This window comes from Erpetoichthys calabaricus, chromosome 1 (genome assembly GCF_900747795.2).
Source record: "Erpetoichthys calabaricus chromosome 1, fErpCal1.3, whole genome shotgun sequence".
Taxonomy (NCBI): domain Eukaryota; kingdom Metazoa; phylum Chordata; class Cladistia; order Polypteriformes; family Polypteridae; genus Erpetoichthys; species Erpetoichthys calabaricus.
The window spans coordinates 328,154,231-328,179,543 of record NC_041394.2 but is presented as its reverse complement, the minus strand read 5'-3'; the positions used below and the strand labels follow the sequence as shown (position 1 = coordinate 328,179,543).

The window sequence follows — 25,313 nt, the reverse complement described above, 5'->3', positions numbered from 1 at the left end:
AAGATTGCATACTGCCATTAATACTAAAGGGGGCACAAAACAATAGTAAGAACTAAGGGTATGCAAACTTTTGAACAGGGGCCATCTCGTTATTTTCCTTATTACTGTGGGTCCTAATTTAGGATCCTGAGATGATTTACTGTATGGTGGGTGTGGCAATGCACTGTATCAGTCCATGCTCCCAGACTCTTGCTGTGTTTTGTTTAATGGTTGTGCTGTTCTGTGATGCCTTATAGTTTAAATTGGATTTCATTAAATGTAAATGAAATGTCTTTTGCCGGATCAGTCATCTTTTCTTTAAAGTATGGTACACATCTTACAAATTCTATATGTAAACTTATGTGCATAACATATGTAAAATAAGACCGTTAGCCTGATTGGTGCACTTTCTAAAAGGCCCTCAGAACTATGAATCTGTATATGTTTAGTAAAGTTCAATGGGCAGATATTGTGAATGTTGGCACTTGGTCCCAAACTGACCCCAGACTGATGTCATTCGATTGTGTTGAGTAACCCGCTTTGGATAAACGCATCTTCTATGCAAATACATGTAAATATAATGTGAATGCATATGGACGTTGACAGAATTTAGGGAGTTCTGTCTTTGAAACTCAACTTCCCCCATCATGTTAAGATTCATACATTTTTTTAATATCGTGTTTAATGATTGTCTCCGCTAATTTTCCTATTAAACAGTTTAAGCACCCGTCCTATAGTTACCAGGATCGTCTAATCGCCTCTTTCATATAATGGGACATTTGCTCGTTTCTACTCTTTACGAACTTCACAAGAATGCAATTTCTGAAAACGTAAATTATGTACTGTATACCGTATACTGTATAAGCGCAGGTTTCTTAGGCAACACATCCCTAAGAACGGCCTAATTGCAATGACAATTATTATTAAAAGATGGAAGCTCACAAGGAATGGAACAGAGGAAAACTTAAACTAAGGGCTCTATTGGAAGTTGAAGAGGGCAATAATCGTTGTCAGGGGCAGGCAGATCGTATTCAGATCGTCAATCTGAAAAAACGCTAGTTAGTTCACGATGATCCCGTGCTGGTCTGGTTTTAGTCCGTATTTGCGCTAACAAGATAACCGTGGGGATTATCGCTGTTTCAGTGCGACTCCGAGCAGCGGACAAGCACGAGGCAGCCTGTTATGGGCACGAGAAAGCACACAGCGTGATACTGATATTTAACTCGGTGACAGAGTGATATGCCAACATGGTTTTAATTCATTGGTAAAGTCCAGACTCATCCAGGTTCTTTGATGTAAAGAACATTTATCAATCAGCGATATCACTAAGACGTCTTTTGTACTCAACAGCTACTATCCAACTCTCCGTAACTTCAACAGTCCCAGCATTCCCTGTGCCAAGCTTCATGGGAGTTGATAGATAGATAGATAGATAGATAGATAGATAGATAGATAGATAGATAGATAGATAGATAGATAGATAGATACTTTATTAATCCCAATGGGAAATTCACAAGAGTGATCAATAAATAAAAATAGAAAAAATAAAAGTAGAAAAGTACACATACACATACAGTCATACACGGAGCTACTGAAAAGGCTGCCACTCTCGGCGGCGCCGGATGTATTTTGAGTTGAAGTATAGACAGCATATTTACATACACATCTCACCACACACAGACAAAAAAACAGGCGATTCATTGAAATATGTATATTGAGAAATATAAGAAATGGAAAAATACAGATGAACAAACATTTAACCATTAATTTGCAGTAGAAAGACACAGAATCGGTGTCTCTATAAGAAGCCGCTCGGCCGCCGGTCTGACAGTGCGCATCAAAAGACGCTGCTAGTTTTCCTCCTTGTTGTATTCCTTCAGAGTGTCATGGGTGTACCTCTGCTAGTGTTTTTAATCTGATTTGAGATCTCTCACCATATGTATTATGTAGCACCTGAGACCTCAGCGCGTGTTCTTTAGATCTGATATGAGATCGCTCACAGTATGTATTGTATATAGCGCCTGCTCTCTAGTGTTACGTTTGTGCTGTGATGAGGAATTCTTCACTAATGTGGTCCTGGCTCGGAGTATATTTTGTACGCTTTGGTGGCTGCAGAATTCATTTGGTTATTAGGAAAAGCTGGGCGCATAATGAATCACAAGTATTAACTCTTATCTGTCATTGAGAAACCGAGTTATATAGCATAACAAAATGAAGACCCCCACGGACCTCAGGGTGTCATACAAATATCTTCACACTCTATGAATATCACATATAACGTCAAAACGTCTCCTTCAGAGAAGCCAGCAGTTACTTGTACGTTAGACCGGTCGGCGATGTCACGTACGAGTAAACGTTTCGTCTTCCTTCACCAACACAATAAATTCAATATACGGTGGATTAAGATATATTCAGACCCCTTCAATTTCTGCACACTTCATTGTGTTCCAGATTTCATTTTAAATTGATAACCTTTCCATTTTCGACCTACATTCAATAATCACTAATGACAAAGTGAAAGCATGTTTTCAGAGAAGTCTCCAAATTTATAACAAATCAAAACCTGAAATCTCTCATTCCTGTAAGTATTCAGACCCTTTGCGGTGACACTCCATGTACATGGAGGTCAGGTGCGTCCTGTTTGCTGAAGGTCTTCTCGTCATGCGTCTAGAACTCGACTGGAGCCCACCTGTGGTAAACTGAATTGACTGGACAGCGTTTTGAAAAGCACACACCTGTGTATAGAAGGTCCGACAATTCACACTGCGCATCAGTTATTATTTCTGGAGCGTGCAAAAAACGACCTTAATTATGGGGTGAATAAGATTAGTAGAGGTAGCATCAAAGGGATAAAGGATACAGTTTTGCGATATAAACATGTCCAGTCATTTGAAGATGGTTGATGTTTGGTGTAATCGTTGTCAACTCCACACGAAGAGAGGCATTCATGTTTGGGATGCATGCTGCACAGAAAAACACAGATCTTCATCCTCACTCAGACAAGATGTCTGCTTTCCCAATGAAACTGGCAGACAGTGTTAACAGTCTATGTGGACTGAAGAAACGCGTAAGCAGCTACACACCCAGACTTATCATCATTATTATCTGTACCCATACACACACACATCTTTCAATTAGACTCTTTGTAAACACACGTCCTACTGTTGGTTTTATTGTGCTTTATTGTTTTATTGCAGCAAGTTTATGTTGCTTGGTTGGATCAAGGTATTTAAGAACACCTAGTGTGGGTGACCATTATATTCCCACAGAGGTTAGTGGTGGAGAAGGAATGCCTTTGAAAAGAAAGAGCATAGTGAGTGGGCACCTGCTTTGATGCGAAGGTGTATAGATAACGGTTTAGTCTGTTCATGCCAGGCTAGAACGCCTTGCAGCCGTTCACTATAAAGCAGATATATCTATATTCTCACCCATCATAGCTAACTAGTGCTACAGTACATCACGTAGGTGAACATAACTAAAGCACAGTGTAACTTCACAAAAATACAATAAAGACCGTTTTACTAGTATTCAGAAGTAATGGGTGAACTTTCCGTTAAAACGTTTTCACAGAAGTAGCCTTAAGGTTGGACCAAATTTAAAAATAGGGAGAAAGAGATTTGGAGCATTAAAATATCAGAAATTTGTGTCTTTTGAGACAATATGAGTTAGTTAATTTGTGTCCATTAAACATTACTTCCATAAAAGTATTTAATCAACCAATGTCTTCCCCATATACTGACGCAGGCATAAATATCACAACAGCAAATCTCACAAACCTAACAAAGTGATTGTCGGACAAACCTGATGGACAAAGTGTATTATTACAAAAGAGTTTGTGTACATGAAAATATCCTGAACCGTCTTTCGCCAGTTTACATGGAACTGTTAGAATGTTTGGACTTTTGATTTTTCAGCATTGACTTGACACACTATTTATGTTTCATTTACTGTGCACAATATGTCATTGAATACATTTTGTACATGGTGTGATAAACAAGGCAGTCCATGCCGAGTATATCATTTTTTAAAAACATTTTGTTTAAATCATGTATAAACTTAACATGTGATGAGAGTGCTGACATTAGAGAAACTATGTGGATAGGATTGGTAAGCTTTGATGGGCTGATTGGCCTGTCCTTATCAAAACTGTTGTAAGGAATTATAAAATGAAGGAGTGTATCCAAGGCCGTCTTAATGCATGGACATGCTGGGCTGGGCCAACGAGCATAGGGGCCCCATGCTAATCTATGTATGCTGTGACTTGCTGAGTGGTTGTGTAGGTAGGAGCCCCAGTGCCTATAATGCTGTTAAGACAGCCCGAAGTGTGTCTGTTGAATTGTCTGTATGTGTTAGGGTGTCGGTCTTTGTTACAGCAGGACCTGACACAAAGAAAACTATCTGCTCTGTAAAAGTTTGGTCCTAGGACAAATCTATTGGATGACCCCTGTTTAGAAGCATTTCCGAAGATGTTCCTTGTTAGAGAATTGTTTGCAAAAGTTACAATAGTAATATCACCTCTCTCTAGTGTGAATTATTGTGTAGTTTGTACTGCTGAAGAATCATCTGGCACATTCAGAATAGCAGTATTCTTTCTTATGGGGGTTAGTCACCCCTGTGAGTTTGTTTATGATCTGCCATGATAGGAGAGATAATCATTCATTAGTCATTTATTGCAACGCTTTCTTTTTTTCACTTAAATTGCTGCCTTGGCTCAACACAGCATTTGCATTATCCTAGTGATGTCTCTTTCTAAGGCTCACAGGAGGTTAAAATTGGCAATGGGCCTGAAAGTTTCTTGACAGAACACCTGCAGATCCTCAGACATTTGCCAAAATTCCATTTGATGCATATTTTTTTTTGTATCTCCATTGCACAGCTGTCACGCAACATCTATTTCCTGTGAATTTTTGCGTGTCTCCAAAGACTGCTCTTGTTTAAGAATCGTTTGCCACATTCTGTACAGCCATATGGTTTCTCTCCAGTGTGAATTCTTGTGTGTCTCCAAAGACTGCTGTTGTTTGTGAATCGCTTGCCACATTCTGTACAGCAATATGGCTTCTCTCCAGTGTGAGTTCTTATGTGGATCTGAAGACTACCCTTGTCAAGGAATTGTTTTCCACAGTCAGAACAGCAGTACGGTTTCTCCCCTTTATGAATTCTTGTGTGCCTCTCCAGAAGGTACTTTAGAGAGAATTGTTCAGCACATTCAGAGCAGCTGTAGGGCTTTTCTCCCGTGTGAACTCTCCTGTGTTGCTGAAGACTACCTAACACGGGGAAACATTTGCCACAGTCAGAACAACAATATGGCTTCTCTCCAGTGTGATTTCTCTTGTGTAACTGAAGACTGCCCACTTGCGAGAATCGCTTGCCACAGTCAGAACAACAGTATGGCTTCTCTCCTGTGTGAACTCTTTTATGTAGTTGCAGACTGCCCATTTGTGAAAATCGTTTACCACAATCAGAACAGCAATATGGCTTCTCCCCAGTGTGAGTTCTTTTATGTCTGTGAAGACTGTCCATTCGTGAAAACTGTTTATCACATTCAGAACAACAATATGGCTTCTCTCCAGTGTGACTCCTGGTGTGGATCTGAAGACTGTGACTGTGTAAGAACTGCTTCCCACAGACCAAACAGCAAAACAGCTTTTCTCTAGTATGAATTTGTCGGTGGGTCTGAAGACTGAGTATATTCCAGAATTGTTTTCCACAATCAGAACAGCAATATGGATTTTTCTCAGTGTGAATTATTGTGTGCTTCTGAAGATGGCGTAAGTGCAAGAATTGCTTGCCACATTCCAAACAACAATTGGGCTTCTCTCCTGAATGAATTCTTGAGTGTTGGTAAAGATGACTGGCTTGAGAGAATCGTTTGCCACATTCAGAATAGAAATACGGCTTCTCTCCGCTGTGAACTCTTTCATGTTGCTGAAGTATTCTACCCTCTGAGAATTTCTTGCCACATTCCGAGCAGCAATAGGGGTTTTCTCCACTGTGAATTCTGCTGTGAATTTTTAGAGTCCTACAATTGGAGAATCGCTTGCCACATTCTGAACAGAAATAGGGTTTCTCACAAGTGTGAATTCTTTCGTGGTTCCCAACACCTCTGCTCTCAGAGAATTGTTTGCTGATTTCAAAAGAGCAATATGATCTATCCCCAATGCAATTTTGTTTATGTTGGTGTATACTTCTACTTCCTAAGAATTCTTCTCCACATTCAAGACAACAGTAATCTTTCCTAAGTAAATGAATTTTTAAATGTCTCTGAAGACTGCTCAATTGTGAGAATCGTTTGCTGCAATTGGAACAGGGATGTGGCTTCTGAGTCTTGAGACCCCACTGATTGTCTTTATTTTTACCTTTACATTTGACACAATTATAATGCTCTTGGCACATATGCAACACTGCTGAATTTGCACCATGTACTTGGGGATGAGTGTTGACCATGGCTGTCCTGTTGAAATTCACAACTGATGGAGAATTGCTCTGCAGAGAAACTGGCATTAAACCCTCTGTTTCAGGTTCTGATATCTTCAAATCTTCTTGAAGTCTGCATTGAAGTGGGGCTTCAGCAAATGAAGATTGGGAGAAGGCGCAGCTTTGTTGCGAACCTGCATGAAGATATTAAAATACAATTTAATTTAAATATAAAACAGAAAGATATCTGATAATAGGTGACTATTTAGCACAAAATACCATTTACTGAGTCTGACAAACCGAGATTACACTGCCAGTTGTTCTCATGCTACATCTGGCAGAGTTCTGTTTTTCTTCACTTTACATATCTGATGAATTGTGTGGGGCTGAACTGCCCATTCTTGCCCAACACTTTTCTTGTGTCATGTGTTGACTGTCTATCTGCTCATTTACCTAACCCACTTTCTCAGGGTTGGGTCACGAGGAAACTAAATCCTATGCCTGCAAGCATCAGGCAGAAGGCAGGAATAATCCCATATGTTTGATTGAGATGCGTATCTTACATCCACTTAGCAGGCGAACGACAGAACTACTTCATGGATTTAGATCGGGCTTTTTTCTAGAATTTGCTTGAACATTCCAGTTGATGTTGTGACTTCTCTTATTGAGCGAAGAATCATAGTTCACTTGCAGGAGTGATATATTCATGCTCATCCGAGACAGAGGCTACGGGCCGAGGGGAAGGGAAAGAGTGACGTCAGGAGTGGAGAGCAGTGTCCTCCTCACTATCCTGTTTTACCATGAGGCCAGGTTTATATTTTCACACAACCCAACACATGTTCCAGCGGACGCTACTGCTACGCAAGCATTATACTGTTCATACTTGCGAGTGTACTTTATGTAAATCTGGAAGATTCCACCAGGTGGCAGTGTGAGAAATCGTCGTGGTGAGTACAGGTTCGGGTTCGCTGTGTTGTGATTTGCTTGAAACATCCATTAAATTCAGAGGACACCTTGCCACAATATCTCTGAAAAGGATGTTTAATAATTACAGCCATCAATCCAGGGATGCACCCATTCTTGAAAGCATCGGGCACAAGACAGAAACAATCCCTGGACGGTGCATCAGCTCATCACAAAGTGAACACAAGCACACACATACACTGGCGTCATTTTAGCATCATCACATCCCCAAACCTTTGGAAGGAAACCCGAGCACACTGTGGAACCCTCCAGCAAACTCCAGGCATGGAACACCAGAGATGTGAACCCCTACTGCGAGGCAGACTGAGCTGTCACAACATGTGTAATTATTATCAGTATATTTAAATGAAGTTAACGACTTACCTGTAAAATATAACATATATACTTTAATGCATTTCATCATGAAAATGATAAAGTATAAATCTAAGGATTCTAAATGTGCACAGAGCTGAAATATCGCAAATGTAATGTGTTCTGTGTGGCAATGCTGCTGTCAATGCAGGAAGAAGCCCCAGAAGTGCATAGCGATTAACAACTGGGTCGGTTTTAAGATGATGTTTACAACAGTCTACTTTAATGATAAAGTAAATTATGAGGTTAAAGTGGACATTTTGAGATTTAAGCTGAAATTTCCACTTTAATCACAAAAAACACCTTTTTGCTATTTTTTTCTCTGTGCCTCAAATACACTGCTGTACATTCTTGTTGTTAAGATGCAAAGAAGATGGTATGTGAGACCTTTATAATGTATCATGCCATTACGTTGGGGAATATGTGACGCTTGAGTATAAAAGCACCACGAATGCATTTGTATGTCGCCATACTGACCAATACACTTAATTATTTAAACTTCTTGTTTACTTTTCTTATTCTAATTTGGAACGTTGTGTTTCACATATTACACTACATTATCTGGTGTTTAAAGTTTTATTTGTATCCATTGTTACTTATTTAATCTTTTTTCTGTGCTTTGATCCTTTTTGTGTCCTTTAAAATATTTGTACAATGTTTTGAGCATAGGAAAGGCATTACATACATAAAGTGCATTATTATTAAATGTAAAGGAACCTGCTTCTTGCCATTAAATGCATTAAACAGAAGTTGATCATTTACAAAAATATCTATGGTAAACAATTCACGTAACCTGAATAAAACAACTCACAAAAAGTAATCAAAGTAAGGAAAATTACTGTCATCAGAATCCCTTTTATACATTGAAATGAATCCAATGTTTAATGGAAGCACTTCATGATGTCTGGTGGAGAAGAAAAGATTGCCTCTAAAAATAAACATGCCTCTGTCTTTTTCACATTGGTGCAACGTCCCACAGTGCTGTGCCCCCGTGCTCCCCGGTGCTTACACTAGTATTTGTTAAATAGGTCTAATGGAGGAATACTGCAGCCCAAATGCTAGCCTCACTGTGTAAGCTGCACCCAACAATAAGATTATGTATTTATAATACTTAAATTTTGCTTATAAATCTTTCATCAAGAAATATTAAAAACAATTTTTACAGGTCTAGTATAAAAAGCAGAAGAGCCTCTTCCAGATAAATAACATTAAATCCAGCATTCTGTATGATTTCATACTTACTTTCTCCAAAACGACTCAGAGATGACAGGTGACCTTCTTCTGTTCTCCCAGATATTTCCTCAGTCCTCTTCACGTCAGATATTAATGATTCCTGCTTCACCTTCACAGAACTATATCTGCTCTGAGGGGATGCTTGGTCTTGACACGTGAACTCTGCATTACGGTCCTCTTCCTTGACACCATTGATAATCTGCACGTCAAAGCAGGCAGACTTTTGCTCGTAGTCTTGTTTAATGTCCTCTGTCCCCAGTTCATAATCCTCATCTTTGATGCTGGGTCTGTCTTTTATAGGGTGGACACATTCCCATTCACAGTCCTCCTCCTTAATGCAGAGACTCTCCTTTTGAGGGTGAGCAGCCTCCTGTTCACAATCCTCTTCCTTGACATTTACAGTCCTTTTCTCCATTGTATGTGTTAGCAGGCCCAGTAACGGTCACATATCTAAAATTTATTGAAAATGGTAGCAGCTCCTTCCTGTCTGTGGAAAGACATTTGCAGAAATAAAAGGTCTATAAACATCTATAAAACAAATGATACTGAATAATACAAAAGTATATTACATTAAAGTCCAGTAGATGGCAACATTGTATTACAAATGCCACTACTATTTCCGCAAAAGATCTGAGTGAGAAGTCAAGCAAAAATGACCCCTTTTATTGGCTAACTAAAAAGATTACAATATGCAGGCTTTTAAGGCAACTCAGGCCACCTTCTTCAGGCAAGAGGCAATACAGAAACTGGAGTTCCCTTTGTTTATATACACACTAGGACAAGTAACAACACTGAAAAACCTTTAAGTGAGACATCTTAAATGTAAAAAATTAATAGTCCTCTTCAGGCTAAGATTCATTAAGCAAGAGAGAACAGTGTATAGGCAAGATCTGAGAAAATTTTCTTTTCATACAACCATTTCCAAAAGAAGTTTGGTCACTGTGTTAAATCTAACTAAAAACAGAATGCAATGATTTGAAAATCATGTAAACCTTATATTTAATTGAAAATAGTACAAGCACCACATTAAATATTGAAACTTTTGTTTTCTGAAAAATATATATGCTCATTTTGAATTTGATACCAGTGACACGTTTCAAAAAAAAAAGTTGTGTACCACTTGGTTACATTACGTCTCCTTTTAACAATTCTCTGTAAATGCTTGGGAACTGAGGAGACCAATTGTAAGTTTTGAAAAAGTGAATTGTTGTCTAATTCTTTCCAGATACAGGATTTCAGCTGCTTAACAATTCAGGGTCTCCTTTGTCATATTTTTCATTTCAAAATGCGCCAAATGTTTTCAATAGGTGACAGGTCTGGACTGCAGGCAGGCCAGTTTAGCACCCGGACTCTCTTACTACGCCTGCTGTTGTAATAAGTGCATTGTCTTGCTGAAATAAGCAAAGCCTTTCCTGAAAAAGTCAAATGGTAGCATATGTTGCTTCAAAACCTGTATGCATCGCTCAGCATTAATGGTGCCTTCCCATGCCTCTAATACCAGCGTGGATGCTGGCTTTAGAATTGAGTGCTGATAACAAGCCAGATGGTCCCTCTCCACTTTAACCCAGAGGATGGGAAGTCCACGATTTCCAAAAAGAACTTCAAATTTTGATTCATCAGACCACAGGACAGTTTTCCACTTCACCTGAGTCTGTCTTAAATGTGCTTCGGCCCAGAGAAAATGGTGCTGTTTCTGGATTATGCTTATAGTTTCTGTTTCTCACAGTAGAGTTTGAACTTGCATTTGCGTATGCAGCAAAGAACTGTGTTCACAGATAATGGTTTTCAGCAGTGTCCCCGAGGTCATGCGGCGATTTCCACTACAGAATTGTGTCCGCTTATAATGCAGTGCCATTTGAGGGCCCAAAGATCACAGCCATTCAACATTGGTGTTTGGCCTTGTGCCTTGTATGCAGAGATTTCTCTGAATTCTCCGAATGTTTTAATGACGTCATGTACTGCGGGAATTCACAAATTCTTTGCAATTTTACACTGACAGAGGTTATTCTTAAATTGTTGCACTGCATACCCACACAGCCTTTCACAGAGTGGGGGACTCCTCCACATTAAAACTGTAAAGAGTATTGTATTTCCCTTTCTCTTTGAAGGACTGGTGATAGATAGATAGATAGATACATAGATAGATAGATAGATAGATAGATAGATAGATAGATAGATAGATAGATAGATAGATAGATAGATAGATAGATAGATAGATAGATACTTTATTAATCCCAAGGTGATGTACAAGCGGGTTATAAAATTAGTTGATCCATCCATCCTCTGAACCTTTTAATCACAGCAAGAGGCAGCTGGAGCCTATCCTAGAAAGCAATGGGCACAGGCAGGAACAACACACACATACACACAACAAGCGACAATTTAGCCTTGCCAATTCATCTACCCTGCATGTCTTTAGACTACGGGGGGGAATCACAACAAACACGCGTGGACACTCCACATAGGGAACAACCATGATGCGACCCCCAGACTCCTTACTACAAGGCAGCAGAGCTACCACTGCGATACCATACTCCTAATTGGTTGATTAACTGTGACCTTAAAAAATTTAGAAAAAAAAACCCAAAATGCTCGTTGAGACTTATTTTAGTAGGGCAAGTAACACCCCCCTCTAGCCACTCCTAAAAACTACCTCAAGTTCACATTCATGGCAGTTTCATCTTTAGTGTTCTTTAGTGGAAAAACATCACTCAGGAGCCTGGACACATGTATATGTTGATTGGGTCAGGAATATTCAAATTCATATACAGTTACTTGGCAGGAGGTGACAAGCTGTAGCTATAAGTGCATACATACATGCAGTTTTAAGTTGTGAGGTTTATAAATGAACTTGGCATGGGACCTGTCGTATGTATGTTTTTTTTTTTTATGTGCATACAGCATTTTTGCCTTTCTATTGTAAGCAAAAAATTTTGTATGGAATCTAATCAAGATTTTACACATGAGGCCCCAGGTGTAAAACAAACTTGTAAGAGTGTAAAAAAATGTTGAAAGGAGGCCCACTCAACCAATTGTGCAAAACCAACATTGGCTACTTGGTGCACACTAGAGAGTTTAAAAGTGGAAATGTGGCCAACAAATTCAAAGCCCCATTCGATACAAAACACAAAACTTAAAATATTACATATTTTGAACACAGTGAAGACAAAGTAGAAGTCCAGCAATCCTTAAGGCTTATTTAAGGTGGGACAATCACTCTTAATTTTATATACACCATCATTAAGCCCATATACCATCACAGGCCACTTCACAGAGCAAAGGAGACTATACGACGAATTAATGATTAACTTTAAAATCACACTCTTGATTTTCCTTTAAGTCTCTCTTAATCTCCATTTGTATAAACTTCGTCAGTCTCTCCTCATGACTCGTACCTCTTTGAGTCAGCCTAGTCACTCTCCTTGAGGCCTTACTAATCTTTTATATACCTTAAGTATACCCTGCATTTCACACACCATGATATATATACATTATTATTGTCAAATAATGCAAAGAGTATGCGACACGTGTTTCGCCCTAATTCTGGGCTCATCAGGTGTACACACTCACTGCACCCTCCTCTCGGGGAATCGAACCTCGGACATCAGCGTTACACCGAAGCCTCTAACGTTGTGCCACGGCGTGTGGTTCGTTCATTTGAAAGCATGTAGATCGGGGTAATAACATTCATGGCATTCGTAGTCTGGATCACAACCCATACAATCAGATTGTGATTCAGACTACGAATGTCATATATATATATATATATATATATATATATATAAACTATTAGCCTTCTTGGTTGCTTCTTGATGTAAATAACATTCAGTCCACTATGAGGGGTACTTTCCAAGTTTTAGACCTCTCTCATTGTGCATTCAAATCTAACATTTCTACTGCTTACGTAGTACTAGGGTGTTGTACCGTGTTAGCCATTATGAATGTAGAGAAAAGTCAACATCTTGCCTGAAGAAGGGGCCTGAGTTGCCTCGAAAGCTTGCATATTGTAATCTTTTTAGTTAGCCAATAAAAGGTGTCATTTTGCTTGACTTTTCTCTACTGCCTACATGTAATACTTTACCTTTTAATACATTAAATTTCATCTGCCACAAACCGGCTCAAGCCTGTTTGCTGCCAGGTCTTTCTTTAAATATTTAGCTGATTTTACATTATATGCCTTCCCACCTACTTTGGTACTTTCTGCAGACTTTGCATGCGTACTGATTACATTCTCGTCCAGATATTACGATTCCTTTTTGGACACCACTTTTAACATCACCTAATTCTGATTAGGTTCTCCTCAATATAACCCTCCGCTTCCTGTGTTTGAAACATTTTTTACAGAGTATAAGTATGGGCCATTTTGTGCCCTAAATTCCCACATCTACTGTTTGACATAGGAGAACATATGAAATGTGCTGACTTACTGATAGACAGACAGACAGACGGGTGGGTAGAGACGTCTACGTTCCGTGAAATCACTCGGGCACTAAGAATGACCAACACGCTGAACCGCCAGGATCGGTGAACACATGAGGGGTCGAAGGAAGAAACGTTTTAAAGCTCAGTCTTGATGCTTCGCGACAGTCATAAACATAAAACACTTGTACGTATCTTTTTTTTTTTTGTTCTGATCCTTATATAGGCAGCTGCCTCTTCCGCTTTTCCATTTAGCTTTCATTCACATGAACGCCATGTCCCTTCCTTCCCTCTGCCCTTCGTATCTATAGAAGTATGCAGCACCCTGGACTCGCTCTTGATATCAGTTCTTACCTGGACATGCCTTTCACTTACTCCGCCGATTTTACTCTCCCACTCCGCGACAAAACTCGGAACACTGAACTTGTGCGGGAGACGCGCGCTAGGATAGTCAAACTGAACAAGGAAGAACCAAACGTCACTCAGCAGTACTTTCAGGTTCGGCAGATGCTGCCATCTATAGGTGAGACGGTCTAACTGCACACCAATACAAAAACTAGTCCGAGTCGTTCATAAAGGAAATATTTTAAAACAATAATTTTCTTTAAGATTTAATAATGCACACTCATTTACAACAGTTTTACTGAGCATGTAGGTTTTCAACAGTTAACAACCCTTTCAAGAGTTAATATAATATGTTATATAAAATAGATGAATAGATGTGTAACACGCATTTTTCTTAAAAGAATGCGTATTGTGATGAGCTAACTTGTTTAACCTTGCTATTAAATTAATTTCCCGGCACCCACAACTGAGTTTGAGTTTTATTACAGAATGTTATGTTAATACGTGAGGCAGTAATGGATGTAAACGCAGTCAAAAACGACATGGGTCTCCCTGGTATGTTTCTGATTTTATGACGTTATCAGAAGGGAACATAAGTGTAAATTAAAATGCCACTTACACTGGTCTGATGTGATTTTGTGAGTGAATTGTAATGGAAAAGTCTTTGCCACCTGGGAGCTTTTGTATCGAGCGGTCAAGCAAATGGCTGGAGTTTATTCTCCAAGTGTCCTCAATCAAAGTCCTAGAGGGCCGCAGTGGCTGCAGATATTCTTTCCAACTAATTGCAGAAGGGAGACTTACAGCCCATCATGCCAGTCAGCTTCAGAGACCTGGGGATTGATACACAAGTTTTTGTCTGAGTAGAATATGATAAACATAATTGGCTAAATAACAATTAACAATGGTTAGTCACTAAGAGGGCGGCACGGTGGCGCAGTGGGTAGCGCTGCTGCCTCGCAGTTGGGAGACCTGGGGACCCGGGTTCGCTTCCCGGGTCCTCCCTGCGTGGAGTTTGCATGTTCTCCCCGTGTCTGCGTGGGTTTCCTCCGGGCGCTCCGGTTTCCTCCCACAGTCCGAAGACATGCAGGTTAGGTGGATTGGCGATTCTAAATTGGCCCTAGTGTGTGTTTGGTGTGTGAGTGTGTTTGTGTGTGTCCTGCGGTGGGTTGGCACCCTGCCCGGGATTGGTTCCTGCCTTGTGCCCTGTGTTGGCTGGGATTGGCTCCAGCAGACCCCCGTGACCCTGTGTTCGGATTCAGCGGGTTAGAAAATGGATGGATGGATAGTCACTAAGAACTACTCTTTGCCATTACACTATTTTAGCCGTGTACCCATGTACAACCACTGTGCTAATGATTCAGTCATTCAGCTCCCCAGACCGTTCAGTGTTTGGTGGCGAATAACTTCAGGAACCCTAGCACCAGAGGTAATCCAATGGGTGTATATATATACACAGTATATGCTAAAAACAAGAAATCAATAGCAGAAACACGAAACACAGTTTATAGCATTCCATGCAGTTCTTGCTCAGCGGTATGCATAGGACAAACTTCAAAAAGAATCGCAACACGTACACAGGAACATCGCAACGCCGTCAGAAGAAAGGACTCACTATCATTGATCTATACGCATACTAAATCAACAGGACATACATTTAATTGGGACAATGCACAAGTAGGGGCGGCACGGTGGCTCAGTGGGTAGCGCTGCTGCCTCACAGTTAGGAGACCCGGGTTCACTTCTCTTGTCCTCCCTGCGTTTGCATGTTCTCCCCGTGTCTGTGTGGGTTTCCTCCGGGTGCTCCGGTTTCCTAAACAGTCGAAAGACATGCAGGTTAGGTGGATTGGTGATTCTAAATTGTCCCTATGGGCTGGTGCCCTGCCTGGGGTTTGCTTCCTACCTTGCACCCTGTGTTGGCTGGAATTGGCTCCAGAAGACTCCCGTGACCCTGTGTTAGGATATGGCGGGTTGGATGATGGATGGATGTACATTCAAGTAAAATTCAAGGCCAGTACTAAAAGTGCCAGAGAGCTTATCAAATGAGAACGCCATCAACAGACACTTGGACATAAATCCAGCATATGCAAACTTAAGAAGAACATATTCATAATAAACAAGACTTTACACCCAATACCCCCCCTCCTGATCACACTGACTTAGCCACCTCCCCCCCCCCCCCCATAATTTTTATTTTGCTATATATTGCCTTTGATTCTTGTAAATCTAAGCATTATCCTCTGATGAAGGCCCCTGGTAGGGGTTGAAAGCTCAGGAATAAAAACTACTTTATGGTACGTAATTAATTTTTTCTCCCTTTGTGGATCTCCAGCTGCAAATATATATATATATATATGTATATATATTGTAACAAGGCACTATATAGGTGCCTGACCCGACACAGATGGACACAGAGACACATATAAAACTAATAAAGGCTTTTATTTTCTTCAGCCATGGGCGCATGTCTTCCCCGTGACCCACAAGCAATACACAGTCCATAAAGCACTCCCATGGAGCCATGCGACAGGTTGGGTGATCAACATCCACCAGGGAGGCTGCCACCAAGCGTCCCGGGGGAGGTACTGAGCTGCCCATGGTTGCTCCCCCGGAACAGATGCAGAAGGAGTGTCCCTGCCAGGCATGGGACCCGGCTGTCTGCCACATTGCCCCTCCCTCAGATGAAGCTTGTGGGGCTTATCGACCTGCCCCGCGAGGGCCGGTCCTCTCCAGGACAGGGAGTTGGCGTTCTTGGTTCCATGGCTGTGCCCTGTAAAAACATAATGAACAGGTCTGGGGGTGCTGCCCCTCGGACGTCCTCTCTGGACAACACCTCCAGATGTGGCCACCGCAGCCGCAATTAAAACACAACCGACCCCCTCCAGTTCGACCCTTGCGAGTGCGGAAGCAGGCAGGAAACCCCTGCCCCTTCGCCCACTCAGAGGAGGGCTCGTGGTGTTTCCGCCCCTCTGCAGCGTAGCCCTCCTGTACCATCAAATCGACGGGCTTACGCTTGCACCTAGTTCCCGACCTTTTTGTCCGGGTCCTCCTCTTTCTCTGGGGTGCACCAATGGTCTGGGTCCCCTTATGGGAAGAAGGGAGACCCTGTGCCGTCTGCACCCCTTTAGATGGCTGTAAGACCAGCACGGGCAGTCGGGGCGGAGTCATTTGGCAGCCGACATTCACCAGCTTCCTCTCCGCATGCTCTTCTGCCACACCGTCGGTCATCACATCAGCGTCTTGTGTAGTGGGCGGAGCGGCCTGGCAAGCAGCACTGATCATAACTGCAGCCGCTGGGCTCCTCCCCCTTTCCTGTATGGCCCAGGCTTCACCTACCTGTTCCGCTCTGTCCTGCAGGCAGGAGGCCGACGCCCCTCGTGTCTCCAGCCATTTAACAATGGCTGCCATCTCAGCGCTGATCTTCTTGTCCAAGTCCTCCTTCGTCTCCTGCAGGACCTGAAAAACCTTAACTAAGGACTGCAGGGGAAGAAGAACAAGTTTCAACTCCTGTGCAGCCCAAGAAAAGTTAATACTTTTGGTCAGCGGTGGACTTGGGCTCCCTTTGTCCCCTCCCACCGACCACGAGCCATCAAGGCCCTGCGGAACCACCGCAGGCCTGTTTGGGTAATCGAGAGGCTCGGGGAGAAGGTCCGTCGCCCCCGCCTGTGAACTTTCTTCAGCAGGCAACTGACACACACCCTCCCCCACTTTACCTGCTTCAGAGAGAAGCTCCTGCTCCTCTAGCTGGGACACCACCTTGGGAAGCTCATCCGGGCTCTCCTCCTCCCGCTGATTAATCGGGCCAAAGGGAAGACACAGCCCAGCCTCGCTCTCTCCCGAGTTCTCTCCGCCGTCACGCCACGGACAGACTTCATCTGGCCACCAACGGGTGGTTCGCCCCTCGGCGTCTAGGAGGTAGGCTGACGTGAATGCAGAAAACCCTTCCCGTGGCCCTTCCCCTTTGGGCCCGTCACCTACCTCTGGCTGCAACCCGTGGTGTTGGTTGGCATGGCGGCGTCTGGCGGCTGGCTTCTGTGTCTGCCCGGCTTTCTTCTTCCCCATTGCGCGGTGTCTGTAGGAGTCCTTTGGCAGCCTCAGTTGCGCTGTGCTGTGCGGGCTTGCTTGCAACTGCGAGTGCGCTCTCCCAGCGCTGTGCTGCGTGTGTCCGCCGGAAAGTCCTGCAAGCGTGTACCTCGCGCTGCTGCCTCAGTGGCGCGCTTTTGTCGGGAGCGTGCCCTGCGCTGAAGTCCAAAGGGCGCTCTCAGTGCTGTACTCTGATGGAGCACACGCTCTGTCTCGGGAGTGCGCTCGGCACTGCAGTGCTGTGTGCGCTCTCTGCGCTGTGCTATACGTGCCTCTGGGTGCTGTGCCAGGCCGTTACACAAATATTTTCCAGGTTCTGGTCCAAATGGATAGACCGGGATACTGCCGACTATGCCAGTGTAACAAGGCGCTATATAAGTGCCTGACCCGACACAGAGACACGTATAAAACTAATAAAGGTTTTTATTTTCTTCACCCATGGGTGCACGGCTTCCCCGTTACCCACAGGCAATACACAGTCCATAAAACACTACTACAACACCAACAAAACACTGTTTTCTTCCTTTACCACCACTCCTCCTCAAGCTTCATCTCCTTCCTCCCAACTCTGGTCTCCTGAGTGGTGGTGGATGGCCATTTTTATAGCCCACCTGGAAGCATTCCAGGTGCTTGACCACCAGGTCCTAATTTTCACTTCCGGGTGGGGCTGAAGATTTGTCCAGCCGGGCTGCTGATTCCATGCAGCTCCCCCTAGTGGCCATCTGAGCCCCCAACCAGGCTGTGGAGGACTCCATTTCCCATGGAGCCATGCGACAGGTTGGGGGATCACCGTCCACCAGGGAGGCAGCCACCAAGTGTCAAGGTATTGAGCTGCCCATGGTTGCTCCCCTGGAACAGATGCAGAATGGGCATCCCTGCCGGGCATGGGACCCGGCTGTCTGCCACAATATATACAGTATATATATACAGTATATATTCACAACTTCACTTAACTTTCACTCCACTTATCTTGATGATTTATTGCAGCAAGCACTGATCTGGGTCATTCAGACCACCCTATCATCAGAAACCTTTTCCTGTGGTATTCCTATCTTCTCATACCATCTTAAAAGTGCTTGTTCCAGGAGAAGAGTGTGACCTTTGATTTGGAAATGATTTCTTTTATCTTAAATTTATCACATTTGATGCGCCCTGTGAAACACATTCCGAGAGGCCAAGGGGACAATGTCATCTGTAAAGAGCAGAGGTGTAGCCCATGGGTTTTGTAACTGGATACTCTCCCGGCCTCAATTGTGTCATGATATTATGTGCTTGAAGATCATAAATAAGAGAGGAGACAAGAAGTCAACCATGAATGGAGTCTGCCTAAGAACACTCAATTCTTTCTTCATAAATACAGGGACCACGTGGTACACAGGAAAATATGAACACCACATTCTTGTGGTCCATTTCACAAGATGCACCTGGGGAAGCTTTTTGTAAGTCCACAAAGTATATGTTGTTAGTGTAGGCAAACTTCCAAGACCTCTCAAGTATCGGTGTAAGGCCAAAGAGTTGGTCCACTATTCCACAGCCAAGATGGGATCTGCATTGCTGCTCATGGATCTAAGGTTCACCTAGCAGACAGAATTTGGTAGATGCTTTCTTAGGGAGGAGAATGATCTGCTTGCTGATGTAAAAGAAATATCTTTACTTTTAGATTTAAAATCAAGCTGAAGACTCACTACTTTAGTCTAGATCATTTCTTTCTGTTCACGGCACGTCAGCCTCAGTGGGAGCTCTCCTAGAGAGGTCATTCTCAAAGTGTTTTTGACCTGGGACCACTTTGTCAAAGATATCGTAGCGACCTCAGGGTCCGGACCTGAGAGGGACACAAGGGCCACTGACTTCCAGAGGGGGGCAGTGTTCCTGAAGATGACGACTATAAAGCAGCTCGTGGGGAGCAGGTAAGTGGGCGACACCAGAGGCAGCACTTCAGATGTGTCTCCTGGCTGCCAGAGTCCATCAGCTGTAAAGAAGATATTCAGTTAGTGGGTCTGAAGATGGATTTTTTGAAAGCTCCACTTAACATTCAGGGATGTTAATCAGAGGGATGAGGAAGGAAAACTGGAGTACCCCGAGACAAATGCACACAGACACAGGGTAAACATGCCAAAACAGCACAGATTGTGATCTTGCATGTTCTTAGAACTGACTCAATGAGGCAGCCACTCTGATCACTACACCACCTGATATTGTAATGCATACAGTGCCCTCCATAATGTTAGGGACAAAGACACATTTTCCTTGATATACCTCGCTGCTCCACTTTAATCAAGATGCCTGGGCTCCTCCTGCTGCTAGGTCTGTTGAAGGTGTCCGTAGAAAGACAACAGAAACCCACCACAAATGGAACTTTGCCAAACTTGCACTGCTCCTCAGGCGTTTTCTATATTGCAAGCTAATTCTTTTACTGTGTGAGTTTGGCAGTTTTACCCTCAAGTTTCTACCTCTCACCTCTCTGAAGACTCGGTGGCTTACACCTCCCTATTCAATTCTCTTGATATCCAGGTGCGCCACCTGAAATGACAGTCAACATTATAAAATGAACATTCAAACCTCAGTGGCTTTATGTTTCAAAGTGCAGGGATTCATAATAATGCCTTGAAAATGGAATTAAGGGATTTGCTGTTGCCAGGAGTTGGCTCTTCAGGTGAACATCAAAAGAGTTCTATGTAGTGAAGGAGATGGAGGCTACAAATTTAAGGAAAATGGCAAAAGAGAGAGAAAGAAGAAGAAATCATTGCAGGGCTGTCTTGTTTAATAGCAAAACAGAAACATACATAAGAATCGGAAACACTGTGACCCCCTATGCTCCTGGGGTACCTGACCAACACCCACATATTAAGATGACCCTGTGTACAAGAGCCTCAGATATGCCTTGGTGAAATACAAACCACACACAGAGTGACATCTTTGAGGACAACATGGTGGAATAAGAGCATAGCTACACACACACATAGGGTGATACGTCTAGTAAAGGGGCCAAAAGATCTTAGTAGGGACAGGTAAGAACTCACATCGGCATGAAAGTCGAAAGAAACCTTTTATGCCAAGATACACAGTGACACATGAACTGCCATCAATACTGATATTTAAGTTCTGTAAAGTGGTAACTTTGCATTTTTGATACAGGGTTTTTTGTTGGTCTTACCAGGACTTACTCTGAAACATGAAACCAGTCTGATGTCATCTTCTCGACTTTTTAAAAAATGTATATTTTTCCTGGGTGACAAATTGGCACGGCGGTTAGCACCGCTGCCTTACAGCTCTGGGACTCAAACGGCCTCTGTGGAGTTTGCACATCCTTGTGGTGCCTGCTGGAGTTTGTCCCCACAATCTTCACTCTTCATCCCACATCCCAAAGGAGTGTAACCAGGAATGACAGTTAACTAATCATTAGTGTGTAACTCTGATCCAGAAGTCTGATTTCTTTAATTCACATATGCTCAGCATCCATCCATACATACATACATACATACATAACAGCACTTGAGTAACATCACTTACTAAATAAAGACATGTGGATGAAGCTTTGACTGTCTTGTTCTCTATTTTTATTGGACTTAACATGCTTAATTTCTTTACTTCTTCAAATATATGAGCATTCCTGGCATATCATTTAGTGGGAAACTTATATTCTTTTATTTTCTGTGATCCATTTTTATTGATAATCGACAATAAGTATGAGAATAGGTAGAAAGCAGTTCAATCACAAAAAAGCACTGAGATTAAACAACACAAATTGACAATCACAATGAGAATGTGGAAAGCAGGAAAGTCATAATAGAATTGCATCAATAATCAATAACAAAAACAACTAACTACAACAAGAGTCACCCCACTTGACAAGTACCAATTCCCATAGGATTCTGCAAATCCAGACATGCAGAAAAGAATGAATCTTAAAAGAAATTAAGGAACTGGGATTAGGAATCAGAAAAGAGATGTTCATCACCGGCCGCCTCTGGCAGTAATGGCTGGTCTTTGCTGCTCAGAGTTTAAGAAAAGTTAGAAGCTTCCCAATGAATAATGTATGTGGATAAAGCAAATGTAGCAGGTGTAGTGGCTGGAGACAACATAAGATATGGAACACGATGATCCGCTGTGGCAACCCCTAACGGGAACAGCCAAAAGAGGAAGAAGAGTGGCTGGAGACAACGCCCTCTGCTGGACGTGACCGACATCCAAAGGAGAGAGGTCCAAAAGATTATATACAAGAGTGGGCAAATGTAGGCTTACAGCTGTTCATATAGAAAAAGGCATGCAGGTTATGATTATTACAATAGCTTTATGAACTCAGCAGCTTTATTAACTCAAAAGAATGTCATAGTGCACTTAGGCACAATCTCCAAAGTGCTTACATTTGCCGCCATTCATTATTTACACATTCTTGTAGTCTACTTGCTAAAGATATGAAATAATAAGAAGAAGATAAATAATACAATAAGTAATAAATAATCATACAAGTATAAACTCTGTGTTCTGTGTACTTACAAATGTAAACCTACTTTTGCCCACCCCAGTGTATTTATGAGGCAGTAGAGGAATGTTAAAGGAGAATACAGAAGCCAGAAAGTTCAAACTAGCAGGCTAAAGTCTAAGTACAGAAGGATTGTAGTGGGGCAAAAATGGTTCAAAGTGTCTACTGATAGCCGCATAGCACAGCTTTCAATTGTGTTTATATATAGACCATGCGTGAAATCAAATGTGTTAATAGTTTTCATTTCTGGATGAGGGCACCATATCCTTAACCATTGTCTGTTGTGTGAAAACAGTAATCTGTGATCTCTGGTTTATCTTCAACTGACCACAGAACTGTAAGTAGTCCTCATATGTATATATATATATATATATATTTTGTTTTTGCTCATGATGCATTTATGTGGACATGTCTGTTTCACTCTGCTGGGGCCAGCAGCATTGTCCATCTGGACTCACACCGCACCCAAAACTCTCCTCCGTTGCACTCTCCTCACCCACCGTTGTGCTGAGGCAAGATGTGGGTGCCTTTTTGACTCTTGAGAGAAACAGTACAGCAGGTCTACATTTCTTTTTTTGGATTCTTCTCTTACTGTGAAAGCAGGTTCACCTTAATGAGACTTGCTACTTCTACAGCAAATCTACCCTGTGAGGGTACAATCATCACTTGAGTAGTTAGAGGGGTATTGATATTGTATTTGCCTCTCATTCCCCCCAACTCATTCCTTTTTTCTTCCAGTGTGAAGTTTTGTATGCCTCTGAAGGCTGAATAGCTGTAAAAATCTTTTACCACATTCAGTACAGCAATGAGGTTTCTCTCCAGTGTGAATTCTTCGATGTTTCTGAAGTCCACTGCTGTAATAAAATTGTTTGCCACATTCAGAACAGAAATATGGCTTCTCTCCAGTGTGAATTCTTCTATGGATCTCAAAACTGGTACTCTGAGAGAATTGTTTGCCACAATCAGAGCAACAGTAGGGTTTATCTCCAGTGTGAGTTCTCTCGTGGTTCTTAAGACTACCGCGGTGACGAAATCGTTTAACACACTCAGAACAAGAGTACGGCCTGTCCCCAGTGTGAGTTCTTTTGTGGTTCTTTAGAGTGTCACGATGAGAGAACTGTTTGCCACATTCAGAGCAAGAGTATGGTTTATCTCCAGTGTGAATTCTGGTATGGCTACGAAGAGAGTGTAATTGTGAGAATCGTTTGCCACATTCAAGACAGCAATACGGTTTCTCTCCAGTGTGAACTCTTGTGTGTTTCCCAAAGTCACTACAGCGCGAGAATCGTTTGCCACACTCAGGACAACAATATGGCTTCTCTCCGGTGTGAATTCTTGTGTGGCACTCGAGACTGCGCACCCGTTGGAATTGTTTGCCACATTCAGAACAACAGTATGGTCTCTCTCCAGTGTGAGTTTTTTTGTGATTCTTAAGACTGGTATTGTGTGAGAATTGTTTACCACATTCAGAACAACAATATGGTTTATCCCCGGCATGAATTCCGGCATGGATCTGAAGATAGCGTAGTTTTGAGAATCGTTTACTGCATTGAGAACAACAATATGGCTTCTCCCCATTTTGAATTCTTTCATGAATTTGAAGGCTGGTACTAGTGCAGAATTGTTGGATACATTCAGAACAATATGTCTGTTCTTTTGCATAACTTGTCAGATTTGCTTTGCACTTAAAACTTTTCCCACACTTTTGGCAGACATGCCAAGAAGAATGATTTTTATTTTGCACTTGGGTGTTGATACAATTGATTCTTGTTAGTTTGACAACAGCCTGAATTCTATACTGAAAGGAGGGTGGTTTCAAATTCTCTGATCCATTGTCTTGCAAACCTGTAGAAAGATAGTTTAAAAAAGGTAAATGAACCTCATACACATTCATTTCAACTTTAGAAGAAGACCTGATCTGACACGGCCACTCTGTATGAAATAGCAAATTCCTTTAAACTTAATCCCACCACAATTATATTCACTGTCTGAGTCCAAAGTAATTTATAAAGAGATCAACATAATCAAGTGTACGTAATTCTAGGAGTCTGTTTAGGGACAAAGTTACAAAACTGACCATCACAAGTGAAGAGCTTTAAAGAAAACCAAACAACAAAAGACTGCTGACTCTTAACTACTCCATATGGTACCTTGAATCGAAATGGCTATCAATTAAACAGATATTCAAAGAACAAGAGAGTCTTCGAACACTTCTTAAATACATTGAGGGAGGTGGGAAACTCATTCCACCAAGTAGGAGTTACATTGTAAAAGATTTAGGTAAGTAGGTTCATACAATTTCTAAAGTACAAAGGCAGCTTTGGGATTGTTTAAGATAGTGAATGTTCTACTAGTCCTTTTTATCCTGCAACTCAGTAATGACAGATATTTAGCAAAACTTTATATTAGACTCCATTTGGAATTCTGCTACATTTCCAGCTTGCCTGCAATTTCTTCAAGGTAGGAGTACAAAGAAACCATCAATAATTAAAACAGCACTACTTATAGAAACAACAAAGAAAAATAAATAAATAATCAGAAAGAACTACTCAGTATTTTTTAATCCTGTATATTCCAAATTTTCCATAAATAAGTCTAAAGAAAGTCGATTCAAGTATATAATGAAACTCATGGGATTATAAAAAATATGTCATTATAACGGAAATTACATTATAATGAATATGGGGAAAATACATATACCACTGTGACCAGGGTTGGCTGTGATTTGCCATCTCTAGCACAGCTCCATAACTGCTCTGCTACGTCTAGTAAACAGTAAACCAAAGGCAAAGTAATTTGTTGCCCTCTGTAGGATCAGGCTTACTGCGTAACGTGCTTGTCACACGATGTTTAGAACTTTTAACACCGGGCTTCGATCTGCTCTTCCTCACACTCTTCTGATCACTCTTCTCCAGACCTGCCACAGCGGTGATTCTGAGTCGTTGGTGTTCTACTAATCTGAAGATGGGAGCTAAAGCAGGACGACTGCCCATATTGGGGCTCCTAACAACTCTTATTCTGAATG

General features: G+C 41.9%; 2 protein-coding genes across 2 annotated transcripts in view; both read right to left on the bottom strand.

Annotated features, from left to right (window-relative positions):
• Positions 1–13,849, bottom strand: part of LOC114666763 (zinc finger protein 585A-like) — a 38,267-nt gene extending 24,418 nt beyond the window's left edge. Inside the window, exons 1-3 of the mRNA XM_028821749.2 lie at positions 13,735–13,849; positions 8,971–9,448; positions 4,909–6,587 (exon numbers count right to left, since the gene is read on the bottom strand). Of these exons, the coding sequence (XP_028677582.2) occupies positions 4,909–6,587; positions 8,971–9,376 (2,085 nt within the window). The 5' untranslated portion in view covers positions 9,377–9,448; positions 13,735–13,849. The remainder of the gene's footprint in view (positions 1–4,908; positions 6,588–8,970; positions 9,449–13,734) is intronic.
• An 8,814-nt stretch (positions 13,850–22,663) lies between these two features.
• The window catches only part of LOC114663734 (zinc finger protein 184-like), a 36,622-nt gene continuing 33,972 nt past the window's right edge, over positions 22,664–25,313 (bottom strand). Inside the window, exon 6 of the mRNA XM_051932092.1 lies at positions 22,664–24,133. Within this exon, the coding sequence (XP_051788052.1) occupies positions 23,007–24,133 (1,127 nt within the window). The 3' untranslated portion in view covers positions 22,664–23,006. The remainder of the gene's footprint in view (positions 24,134–25,313) is intronic.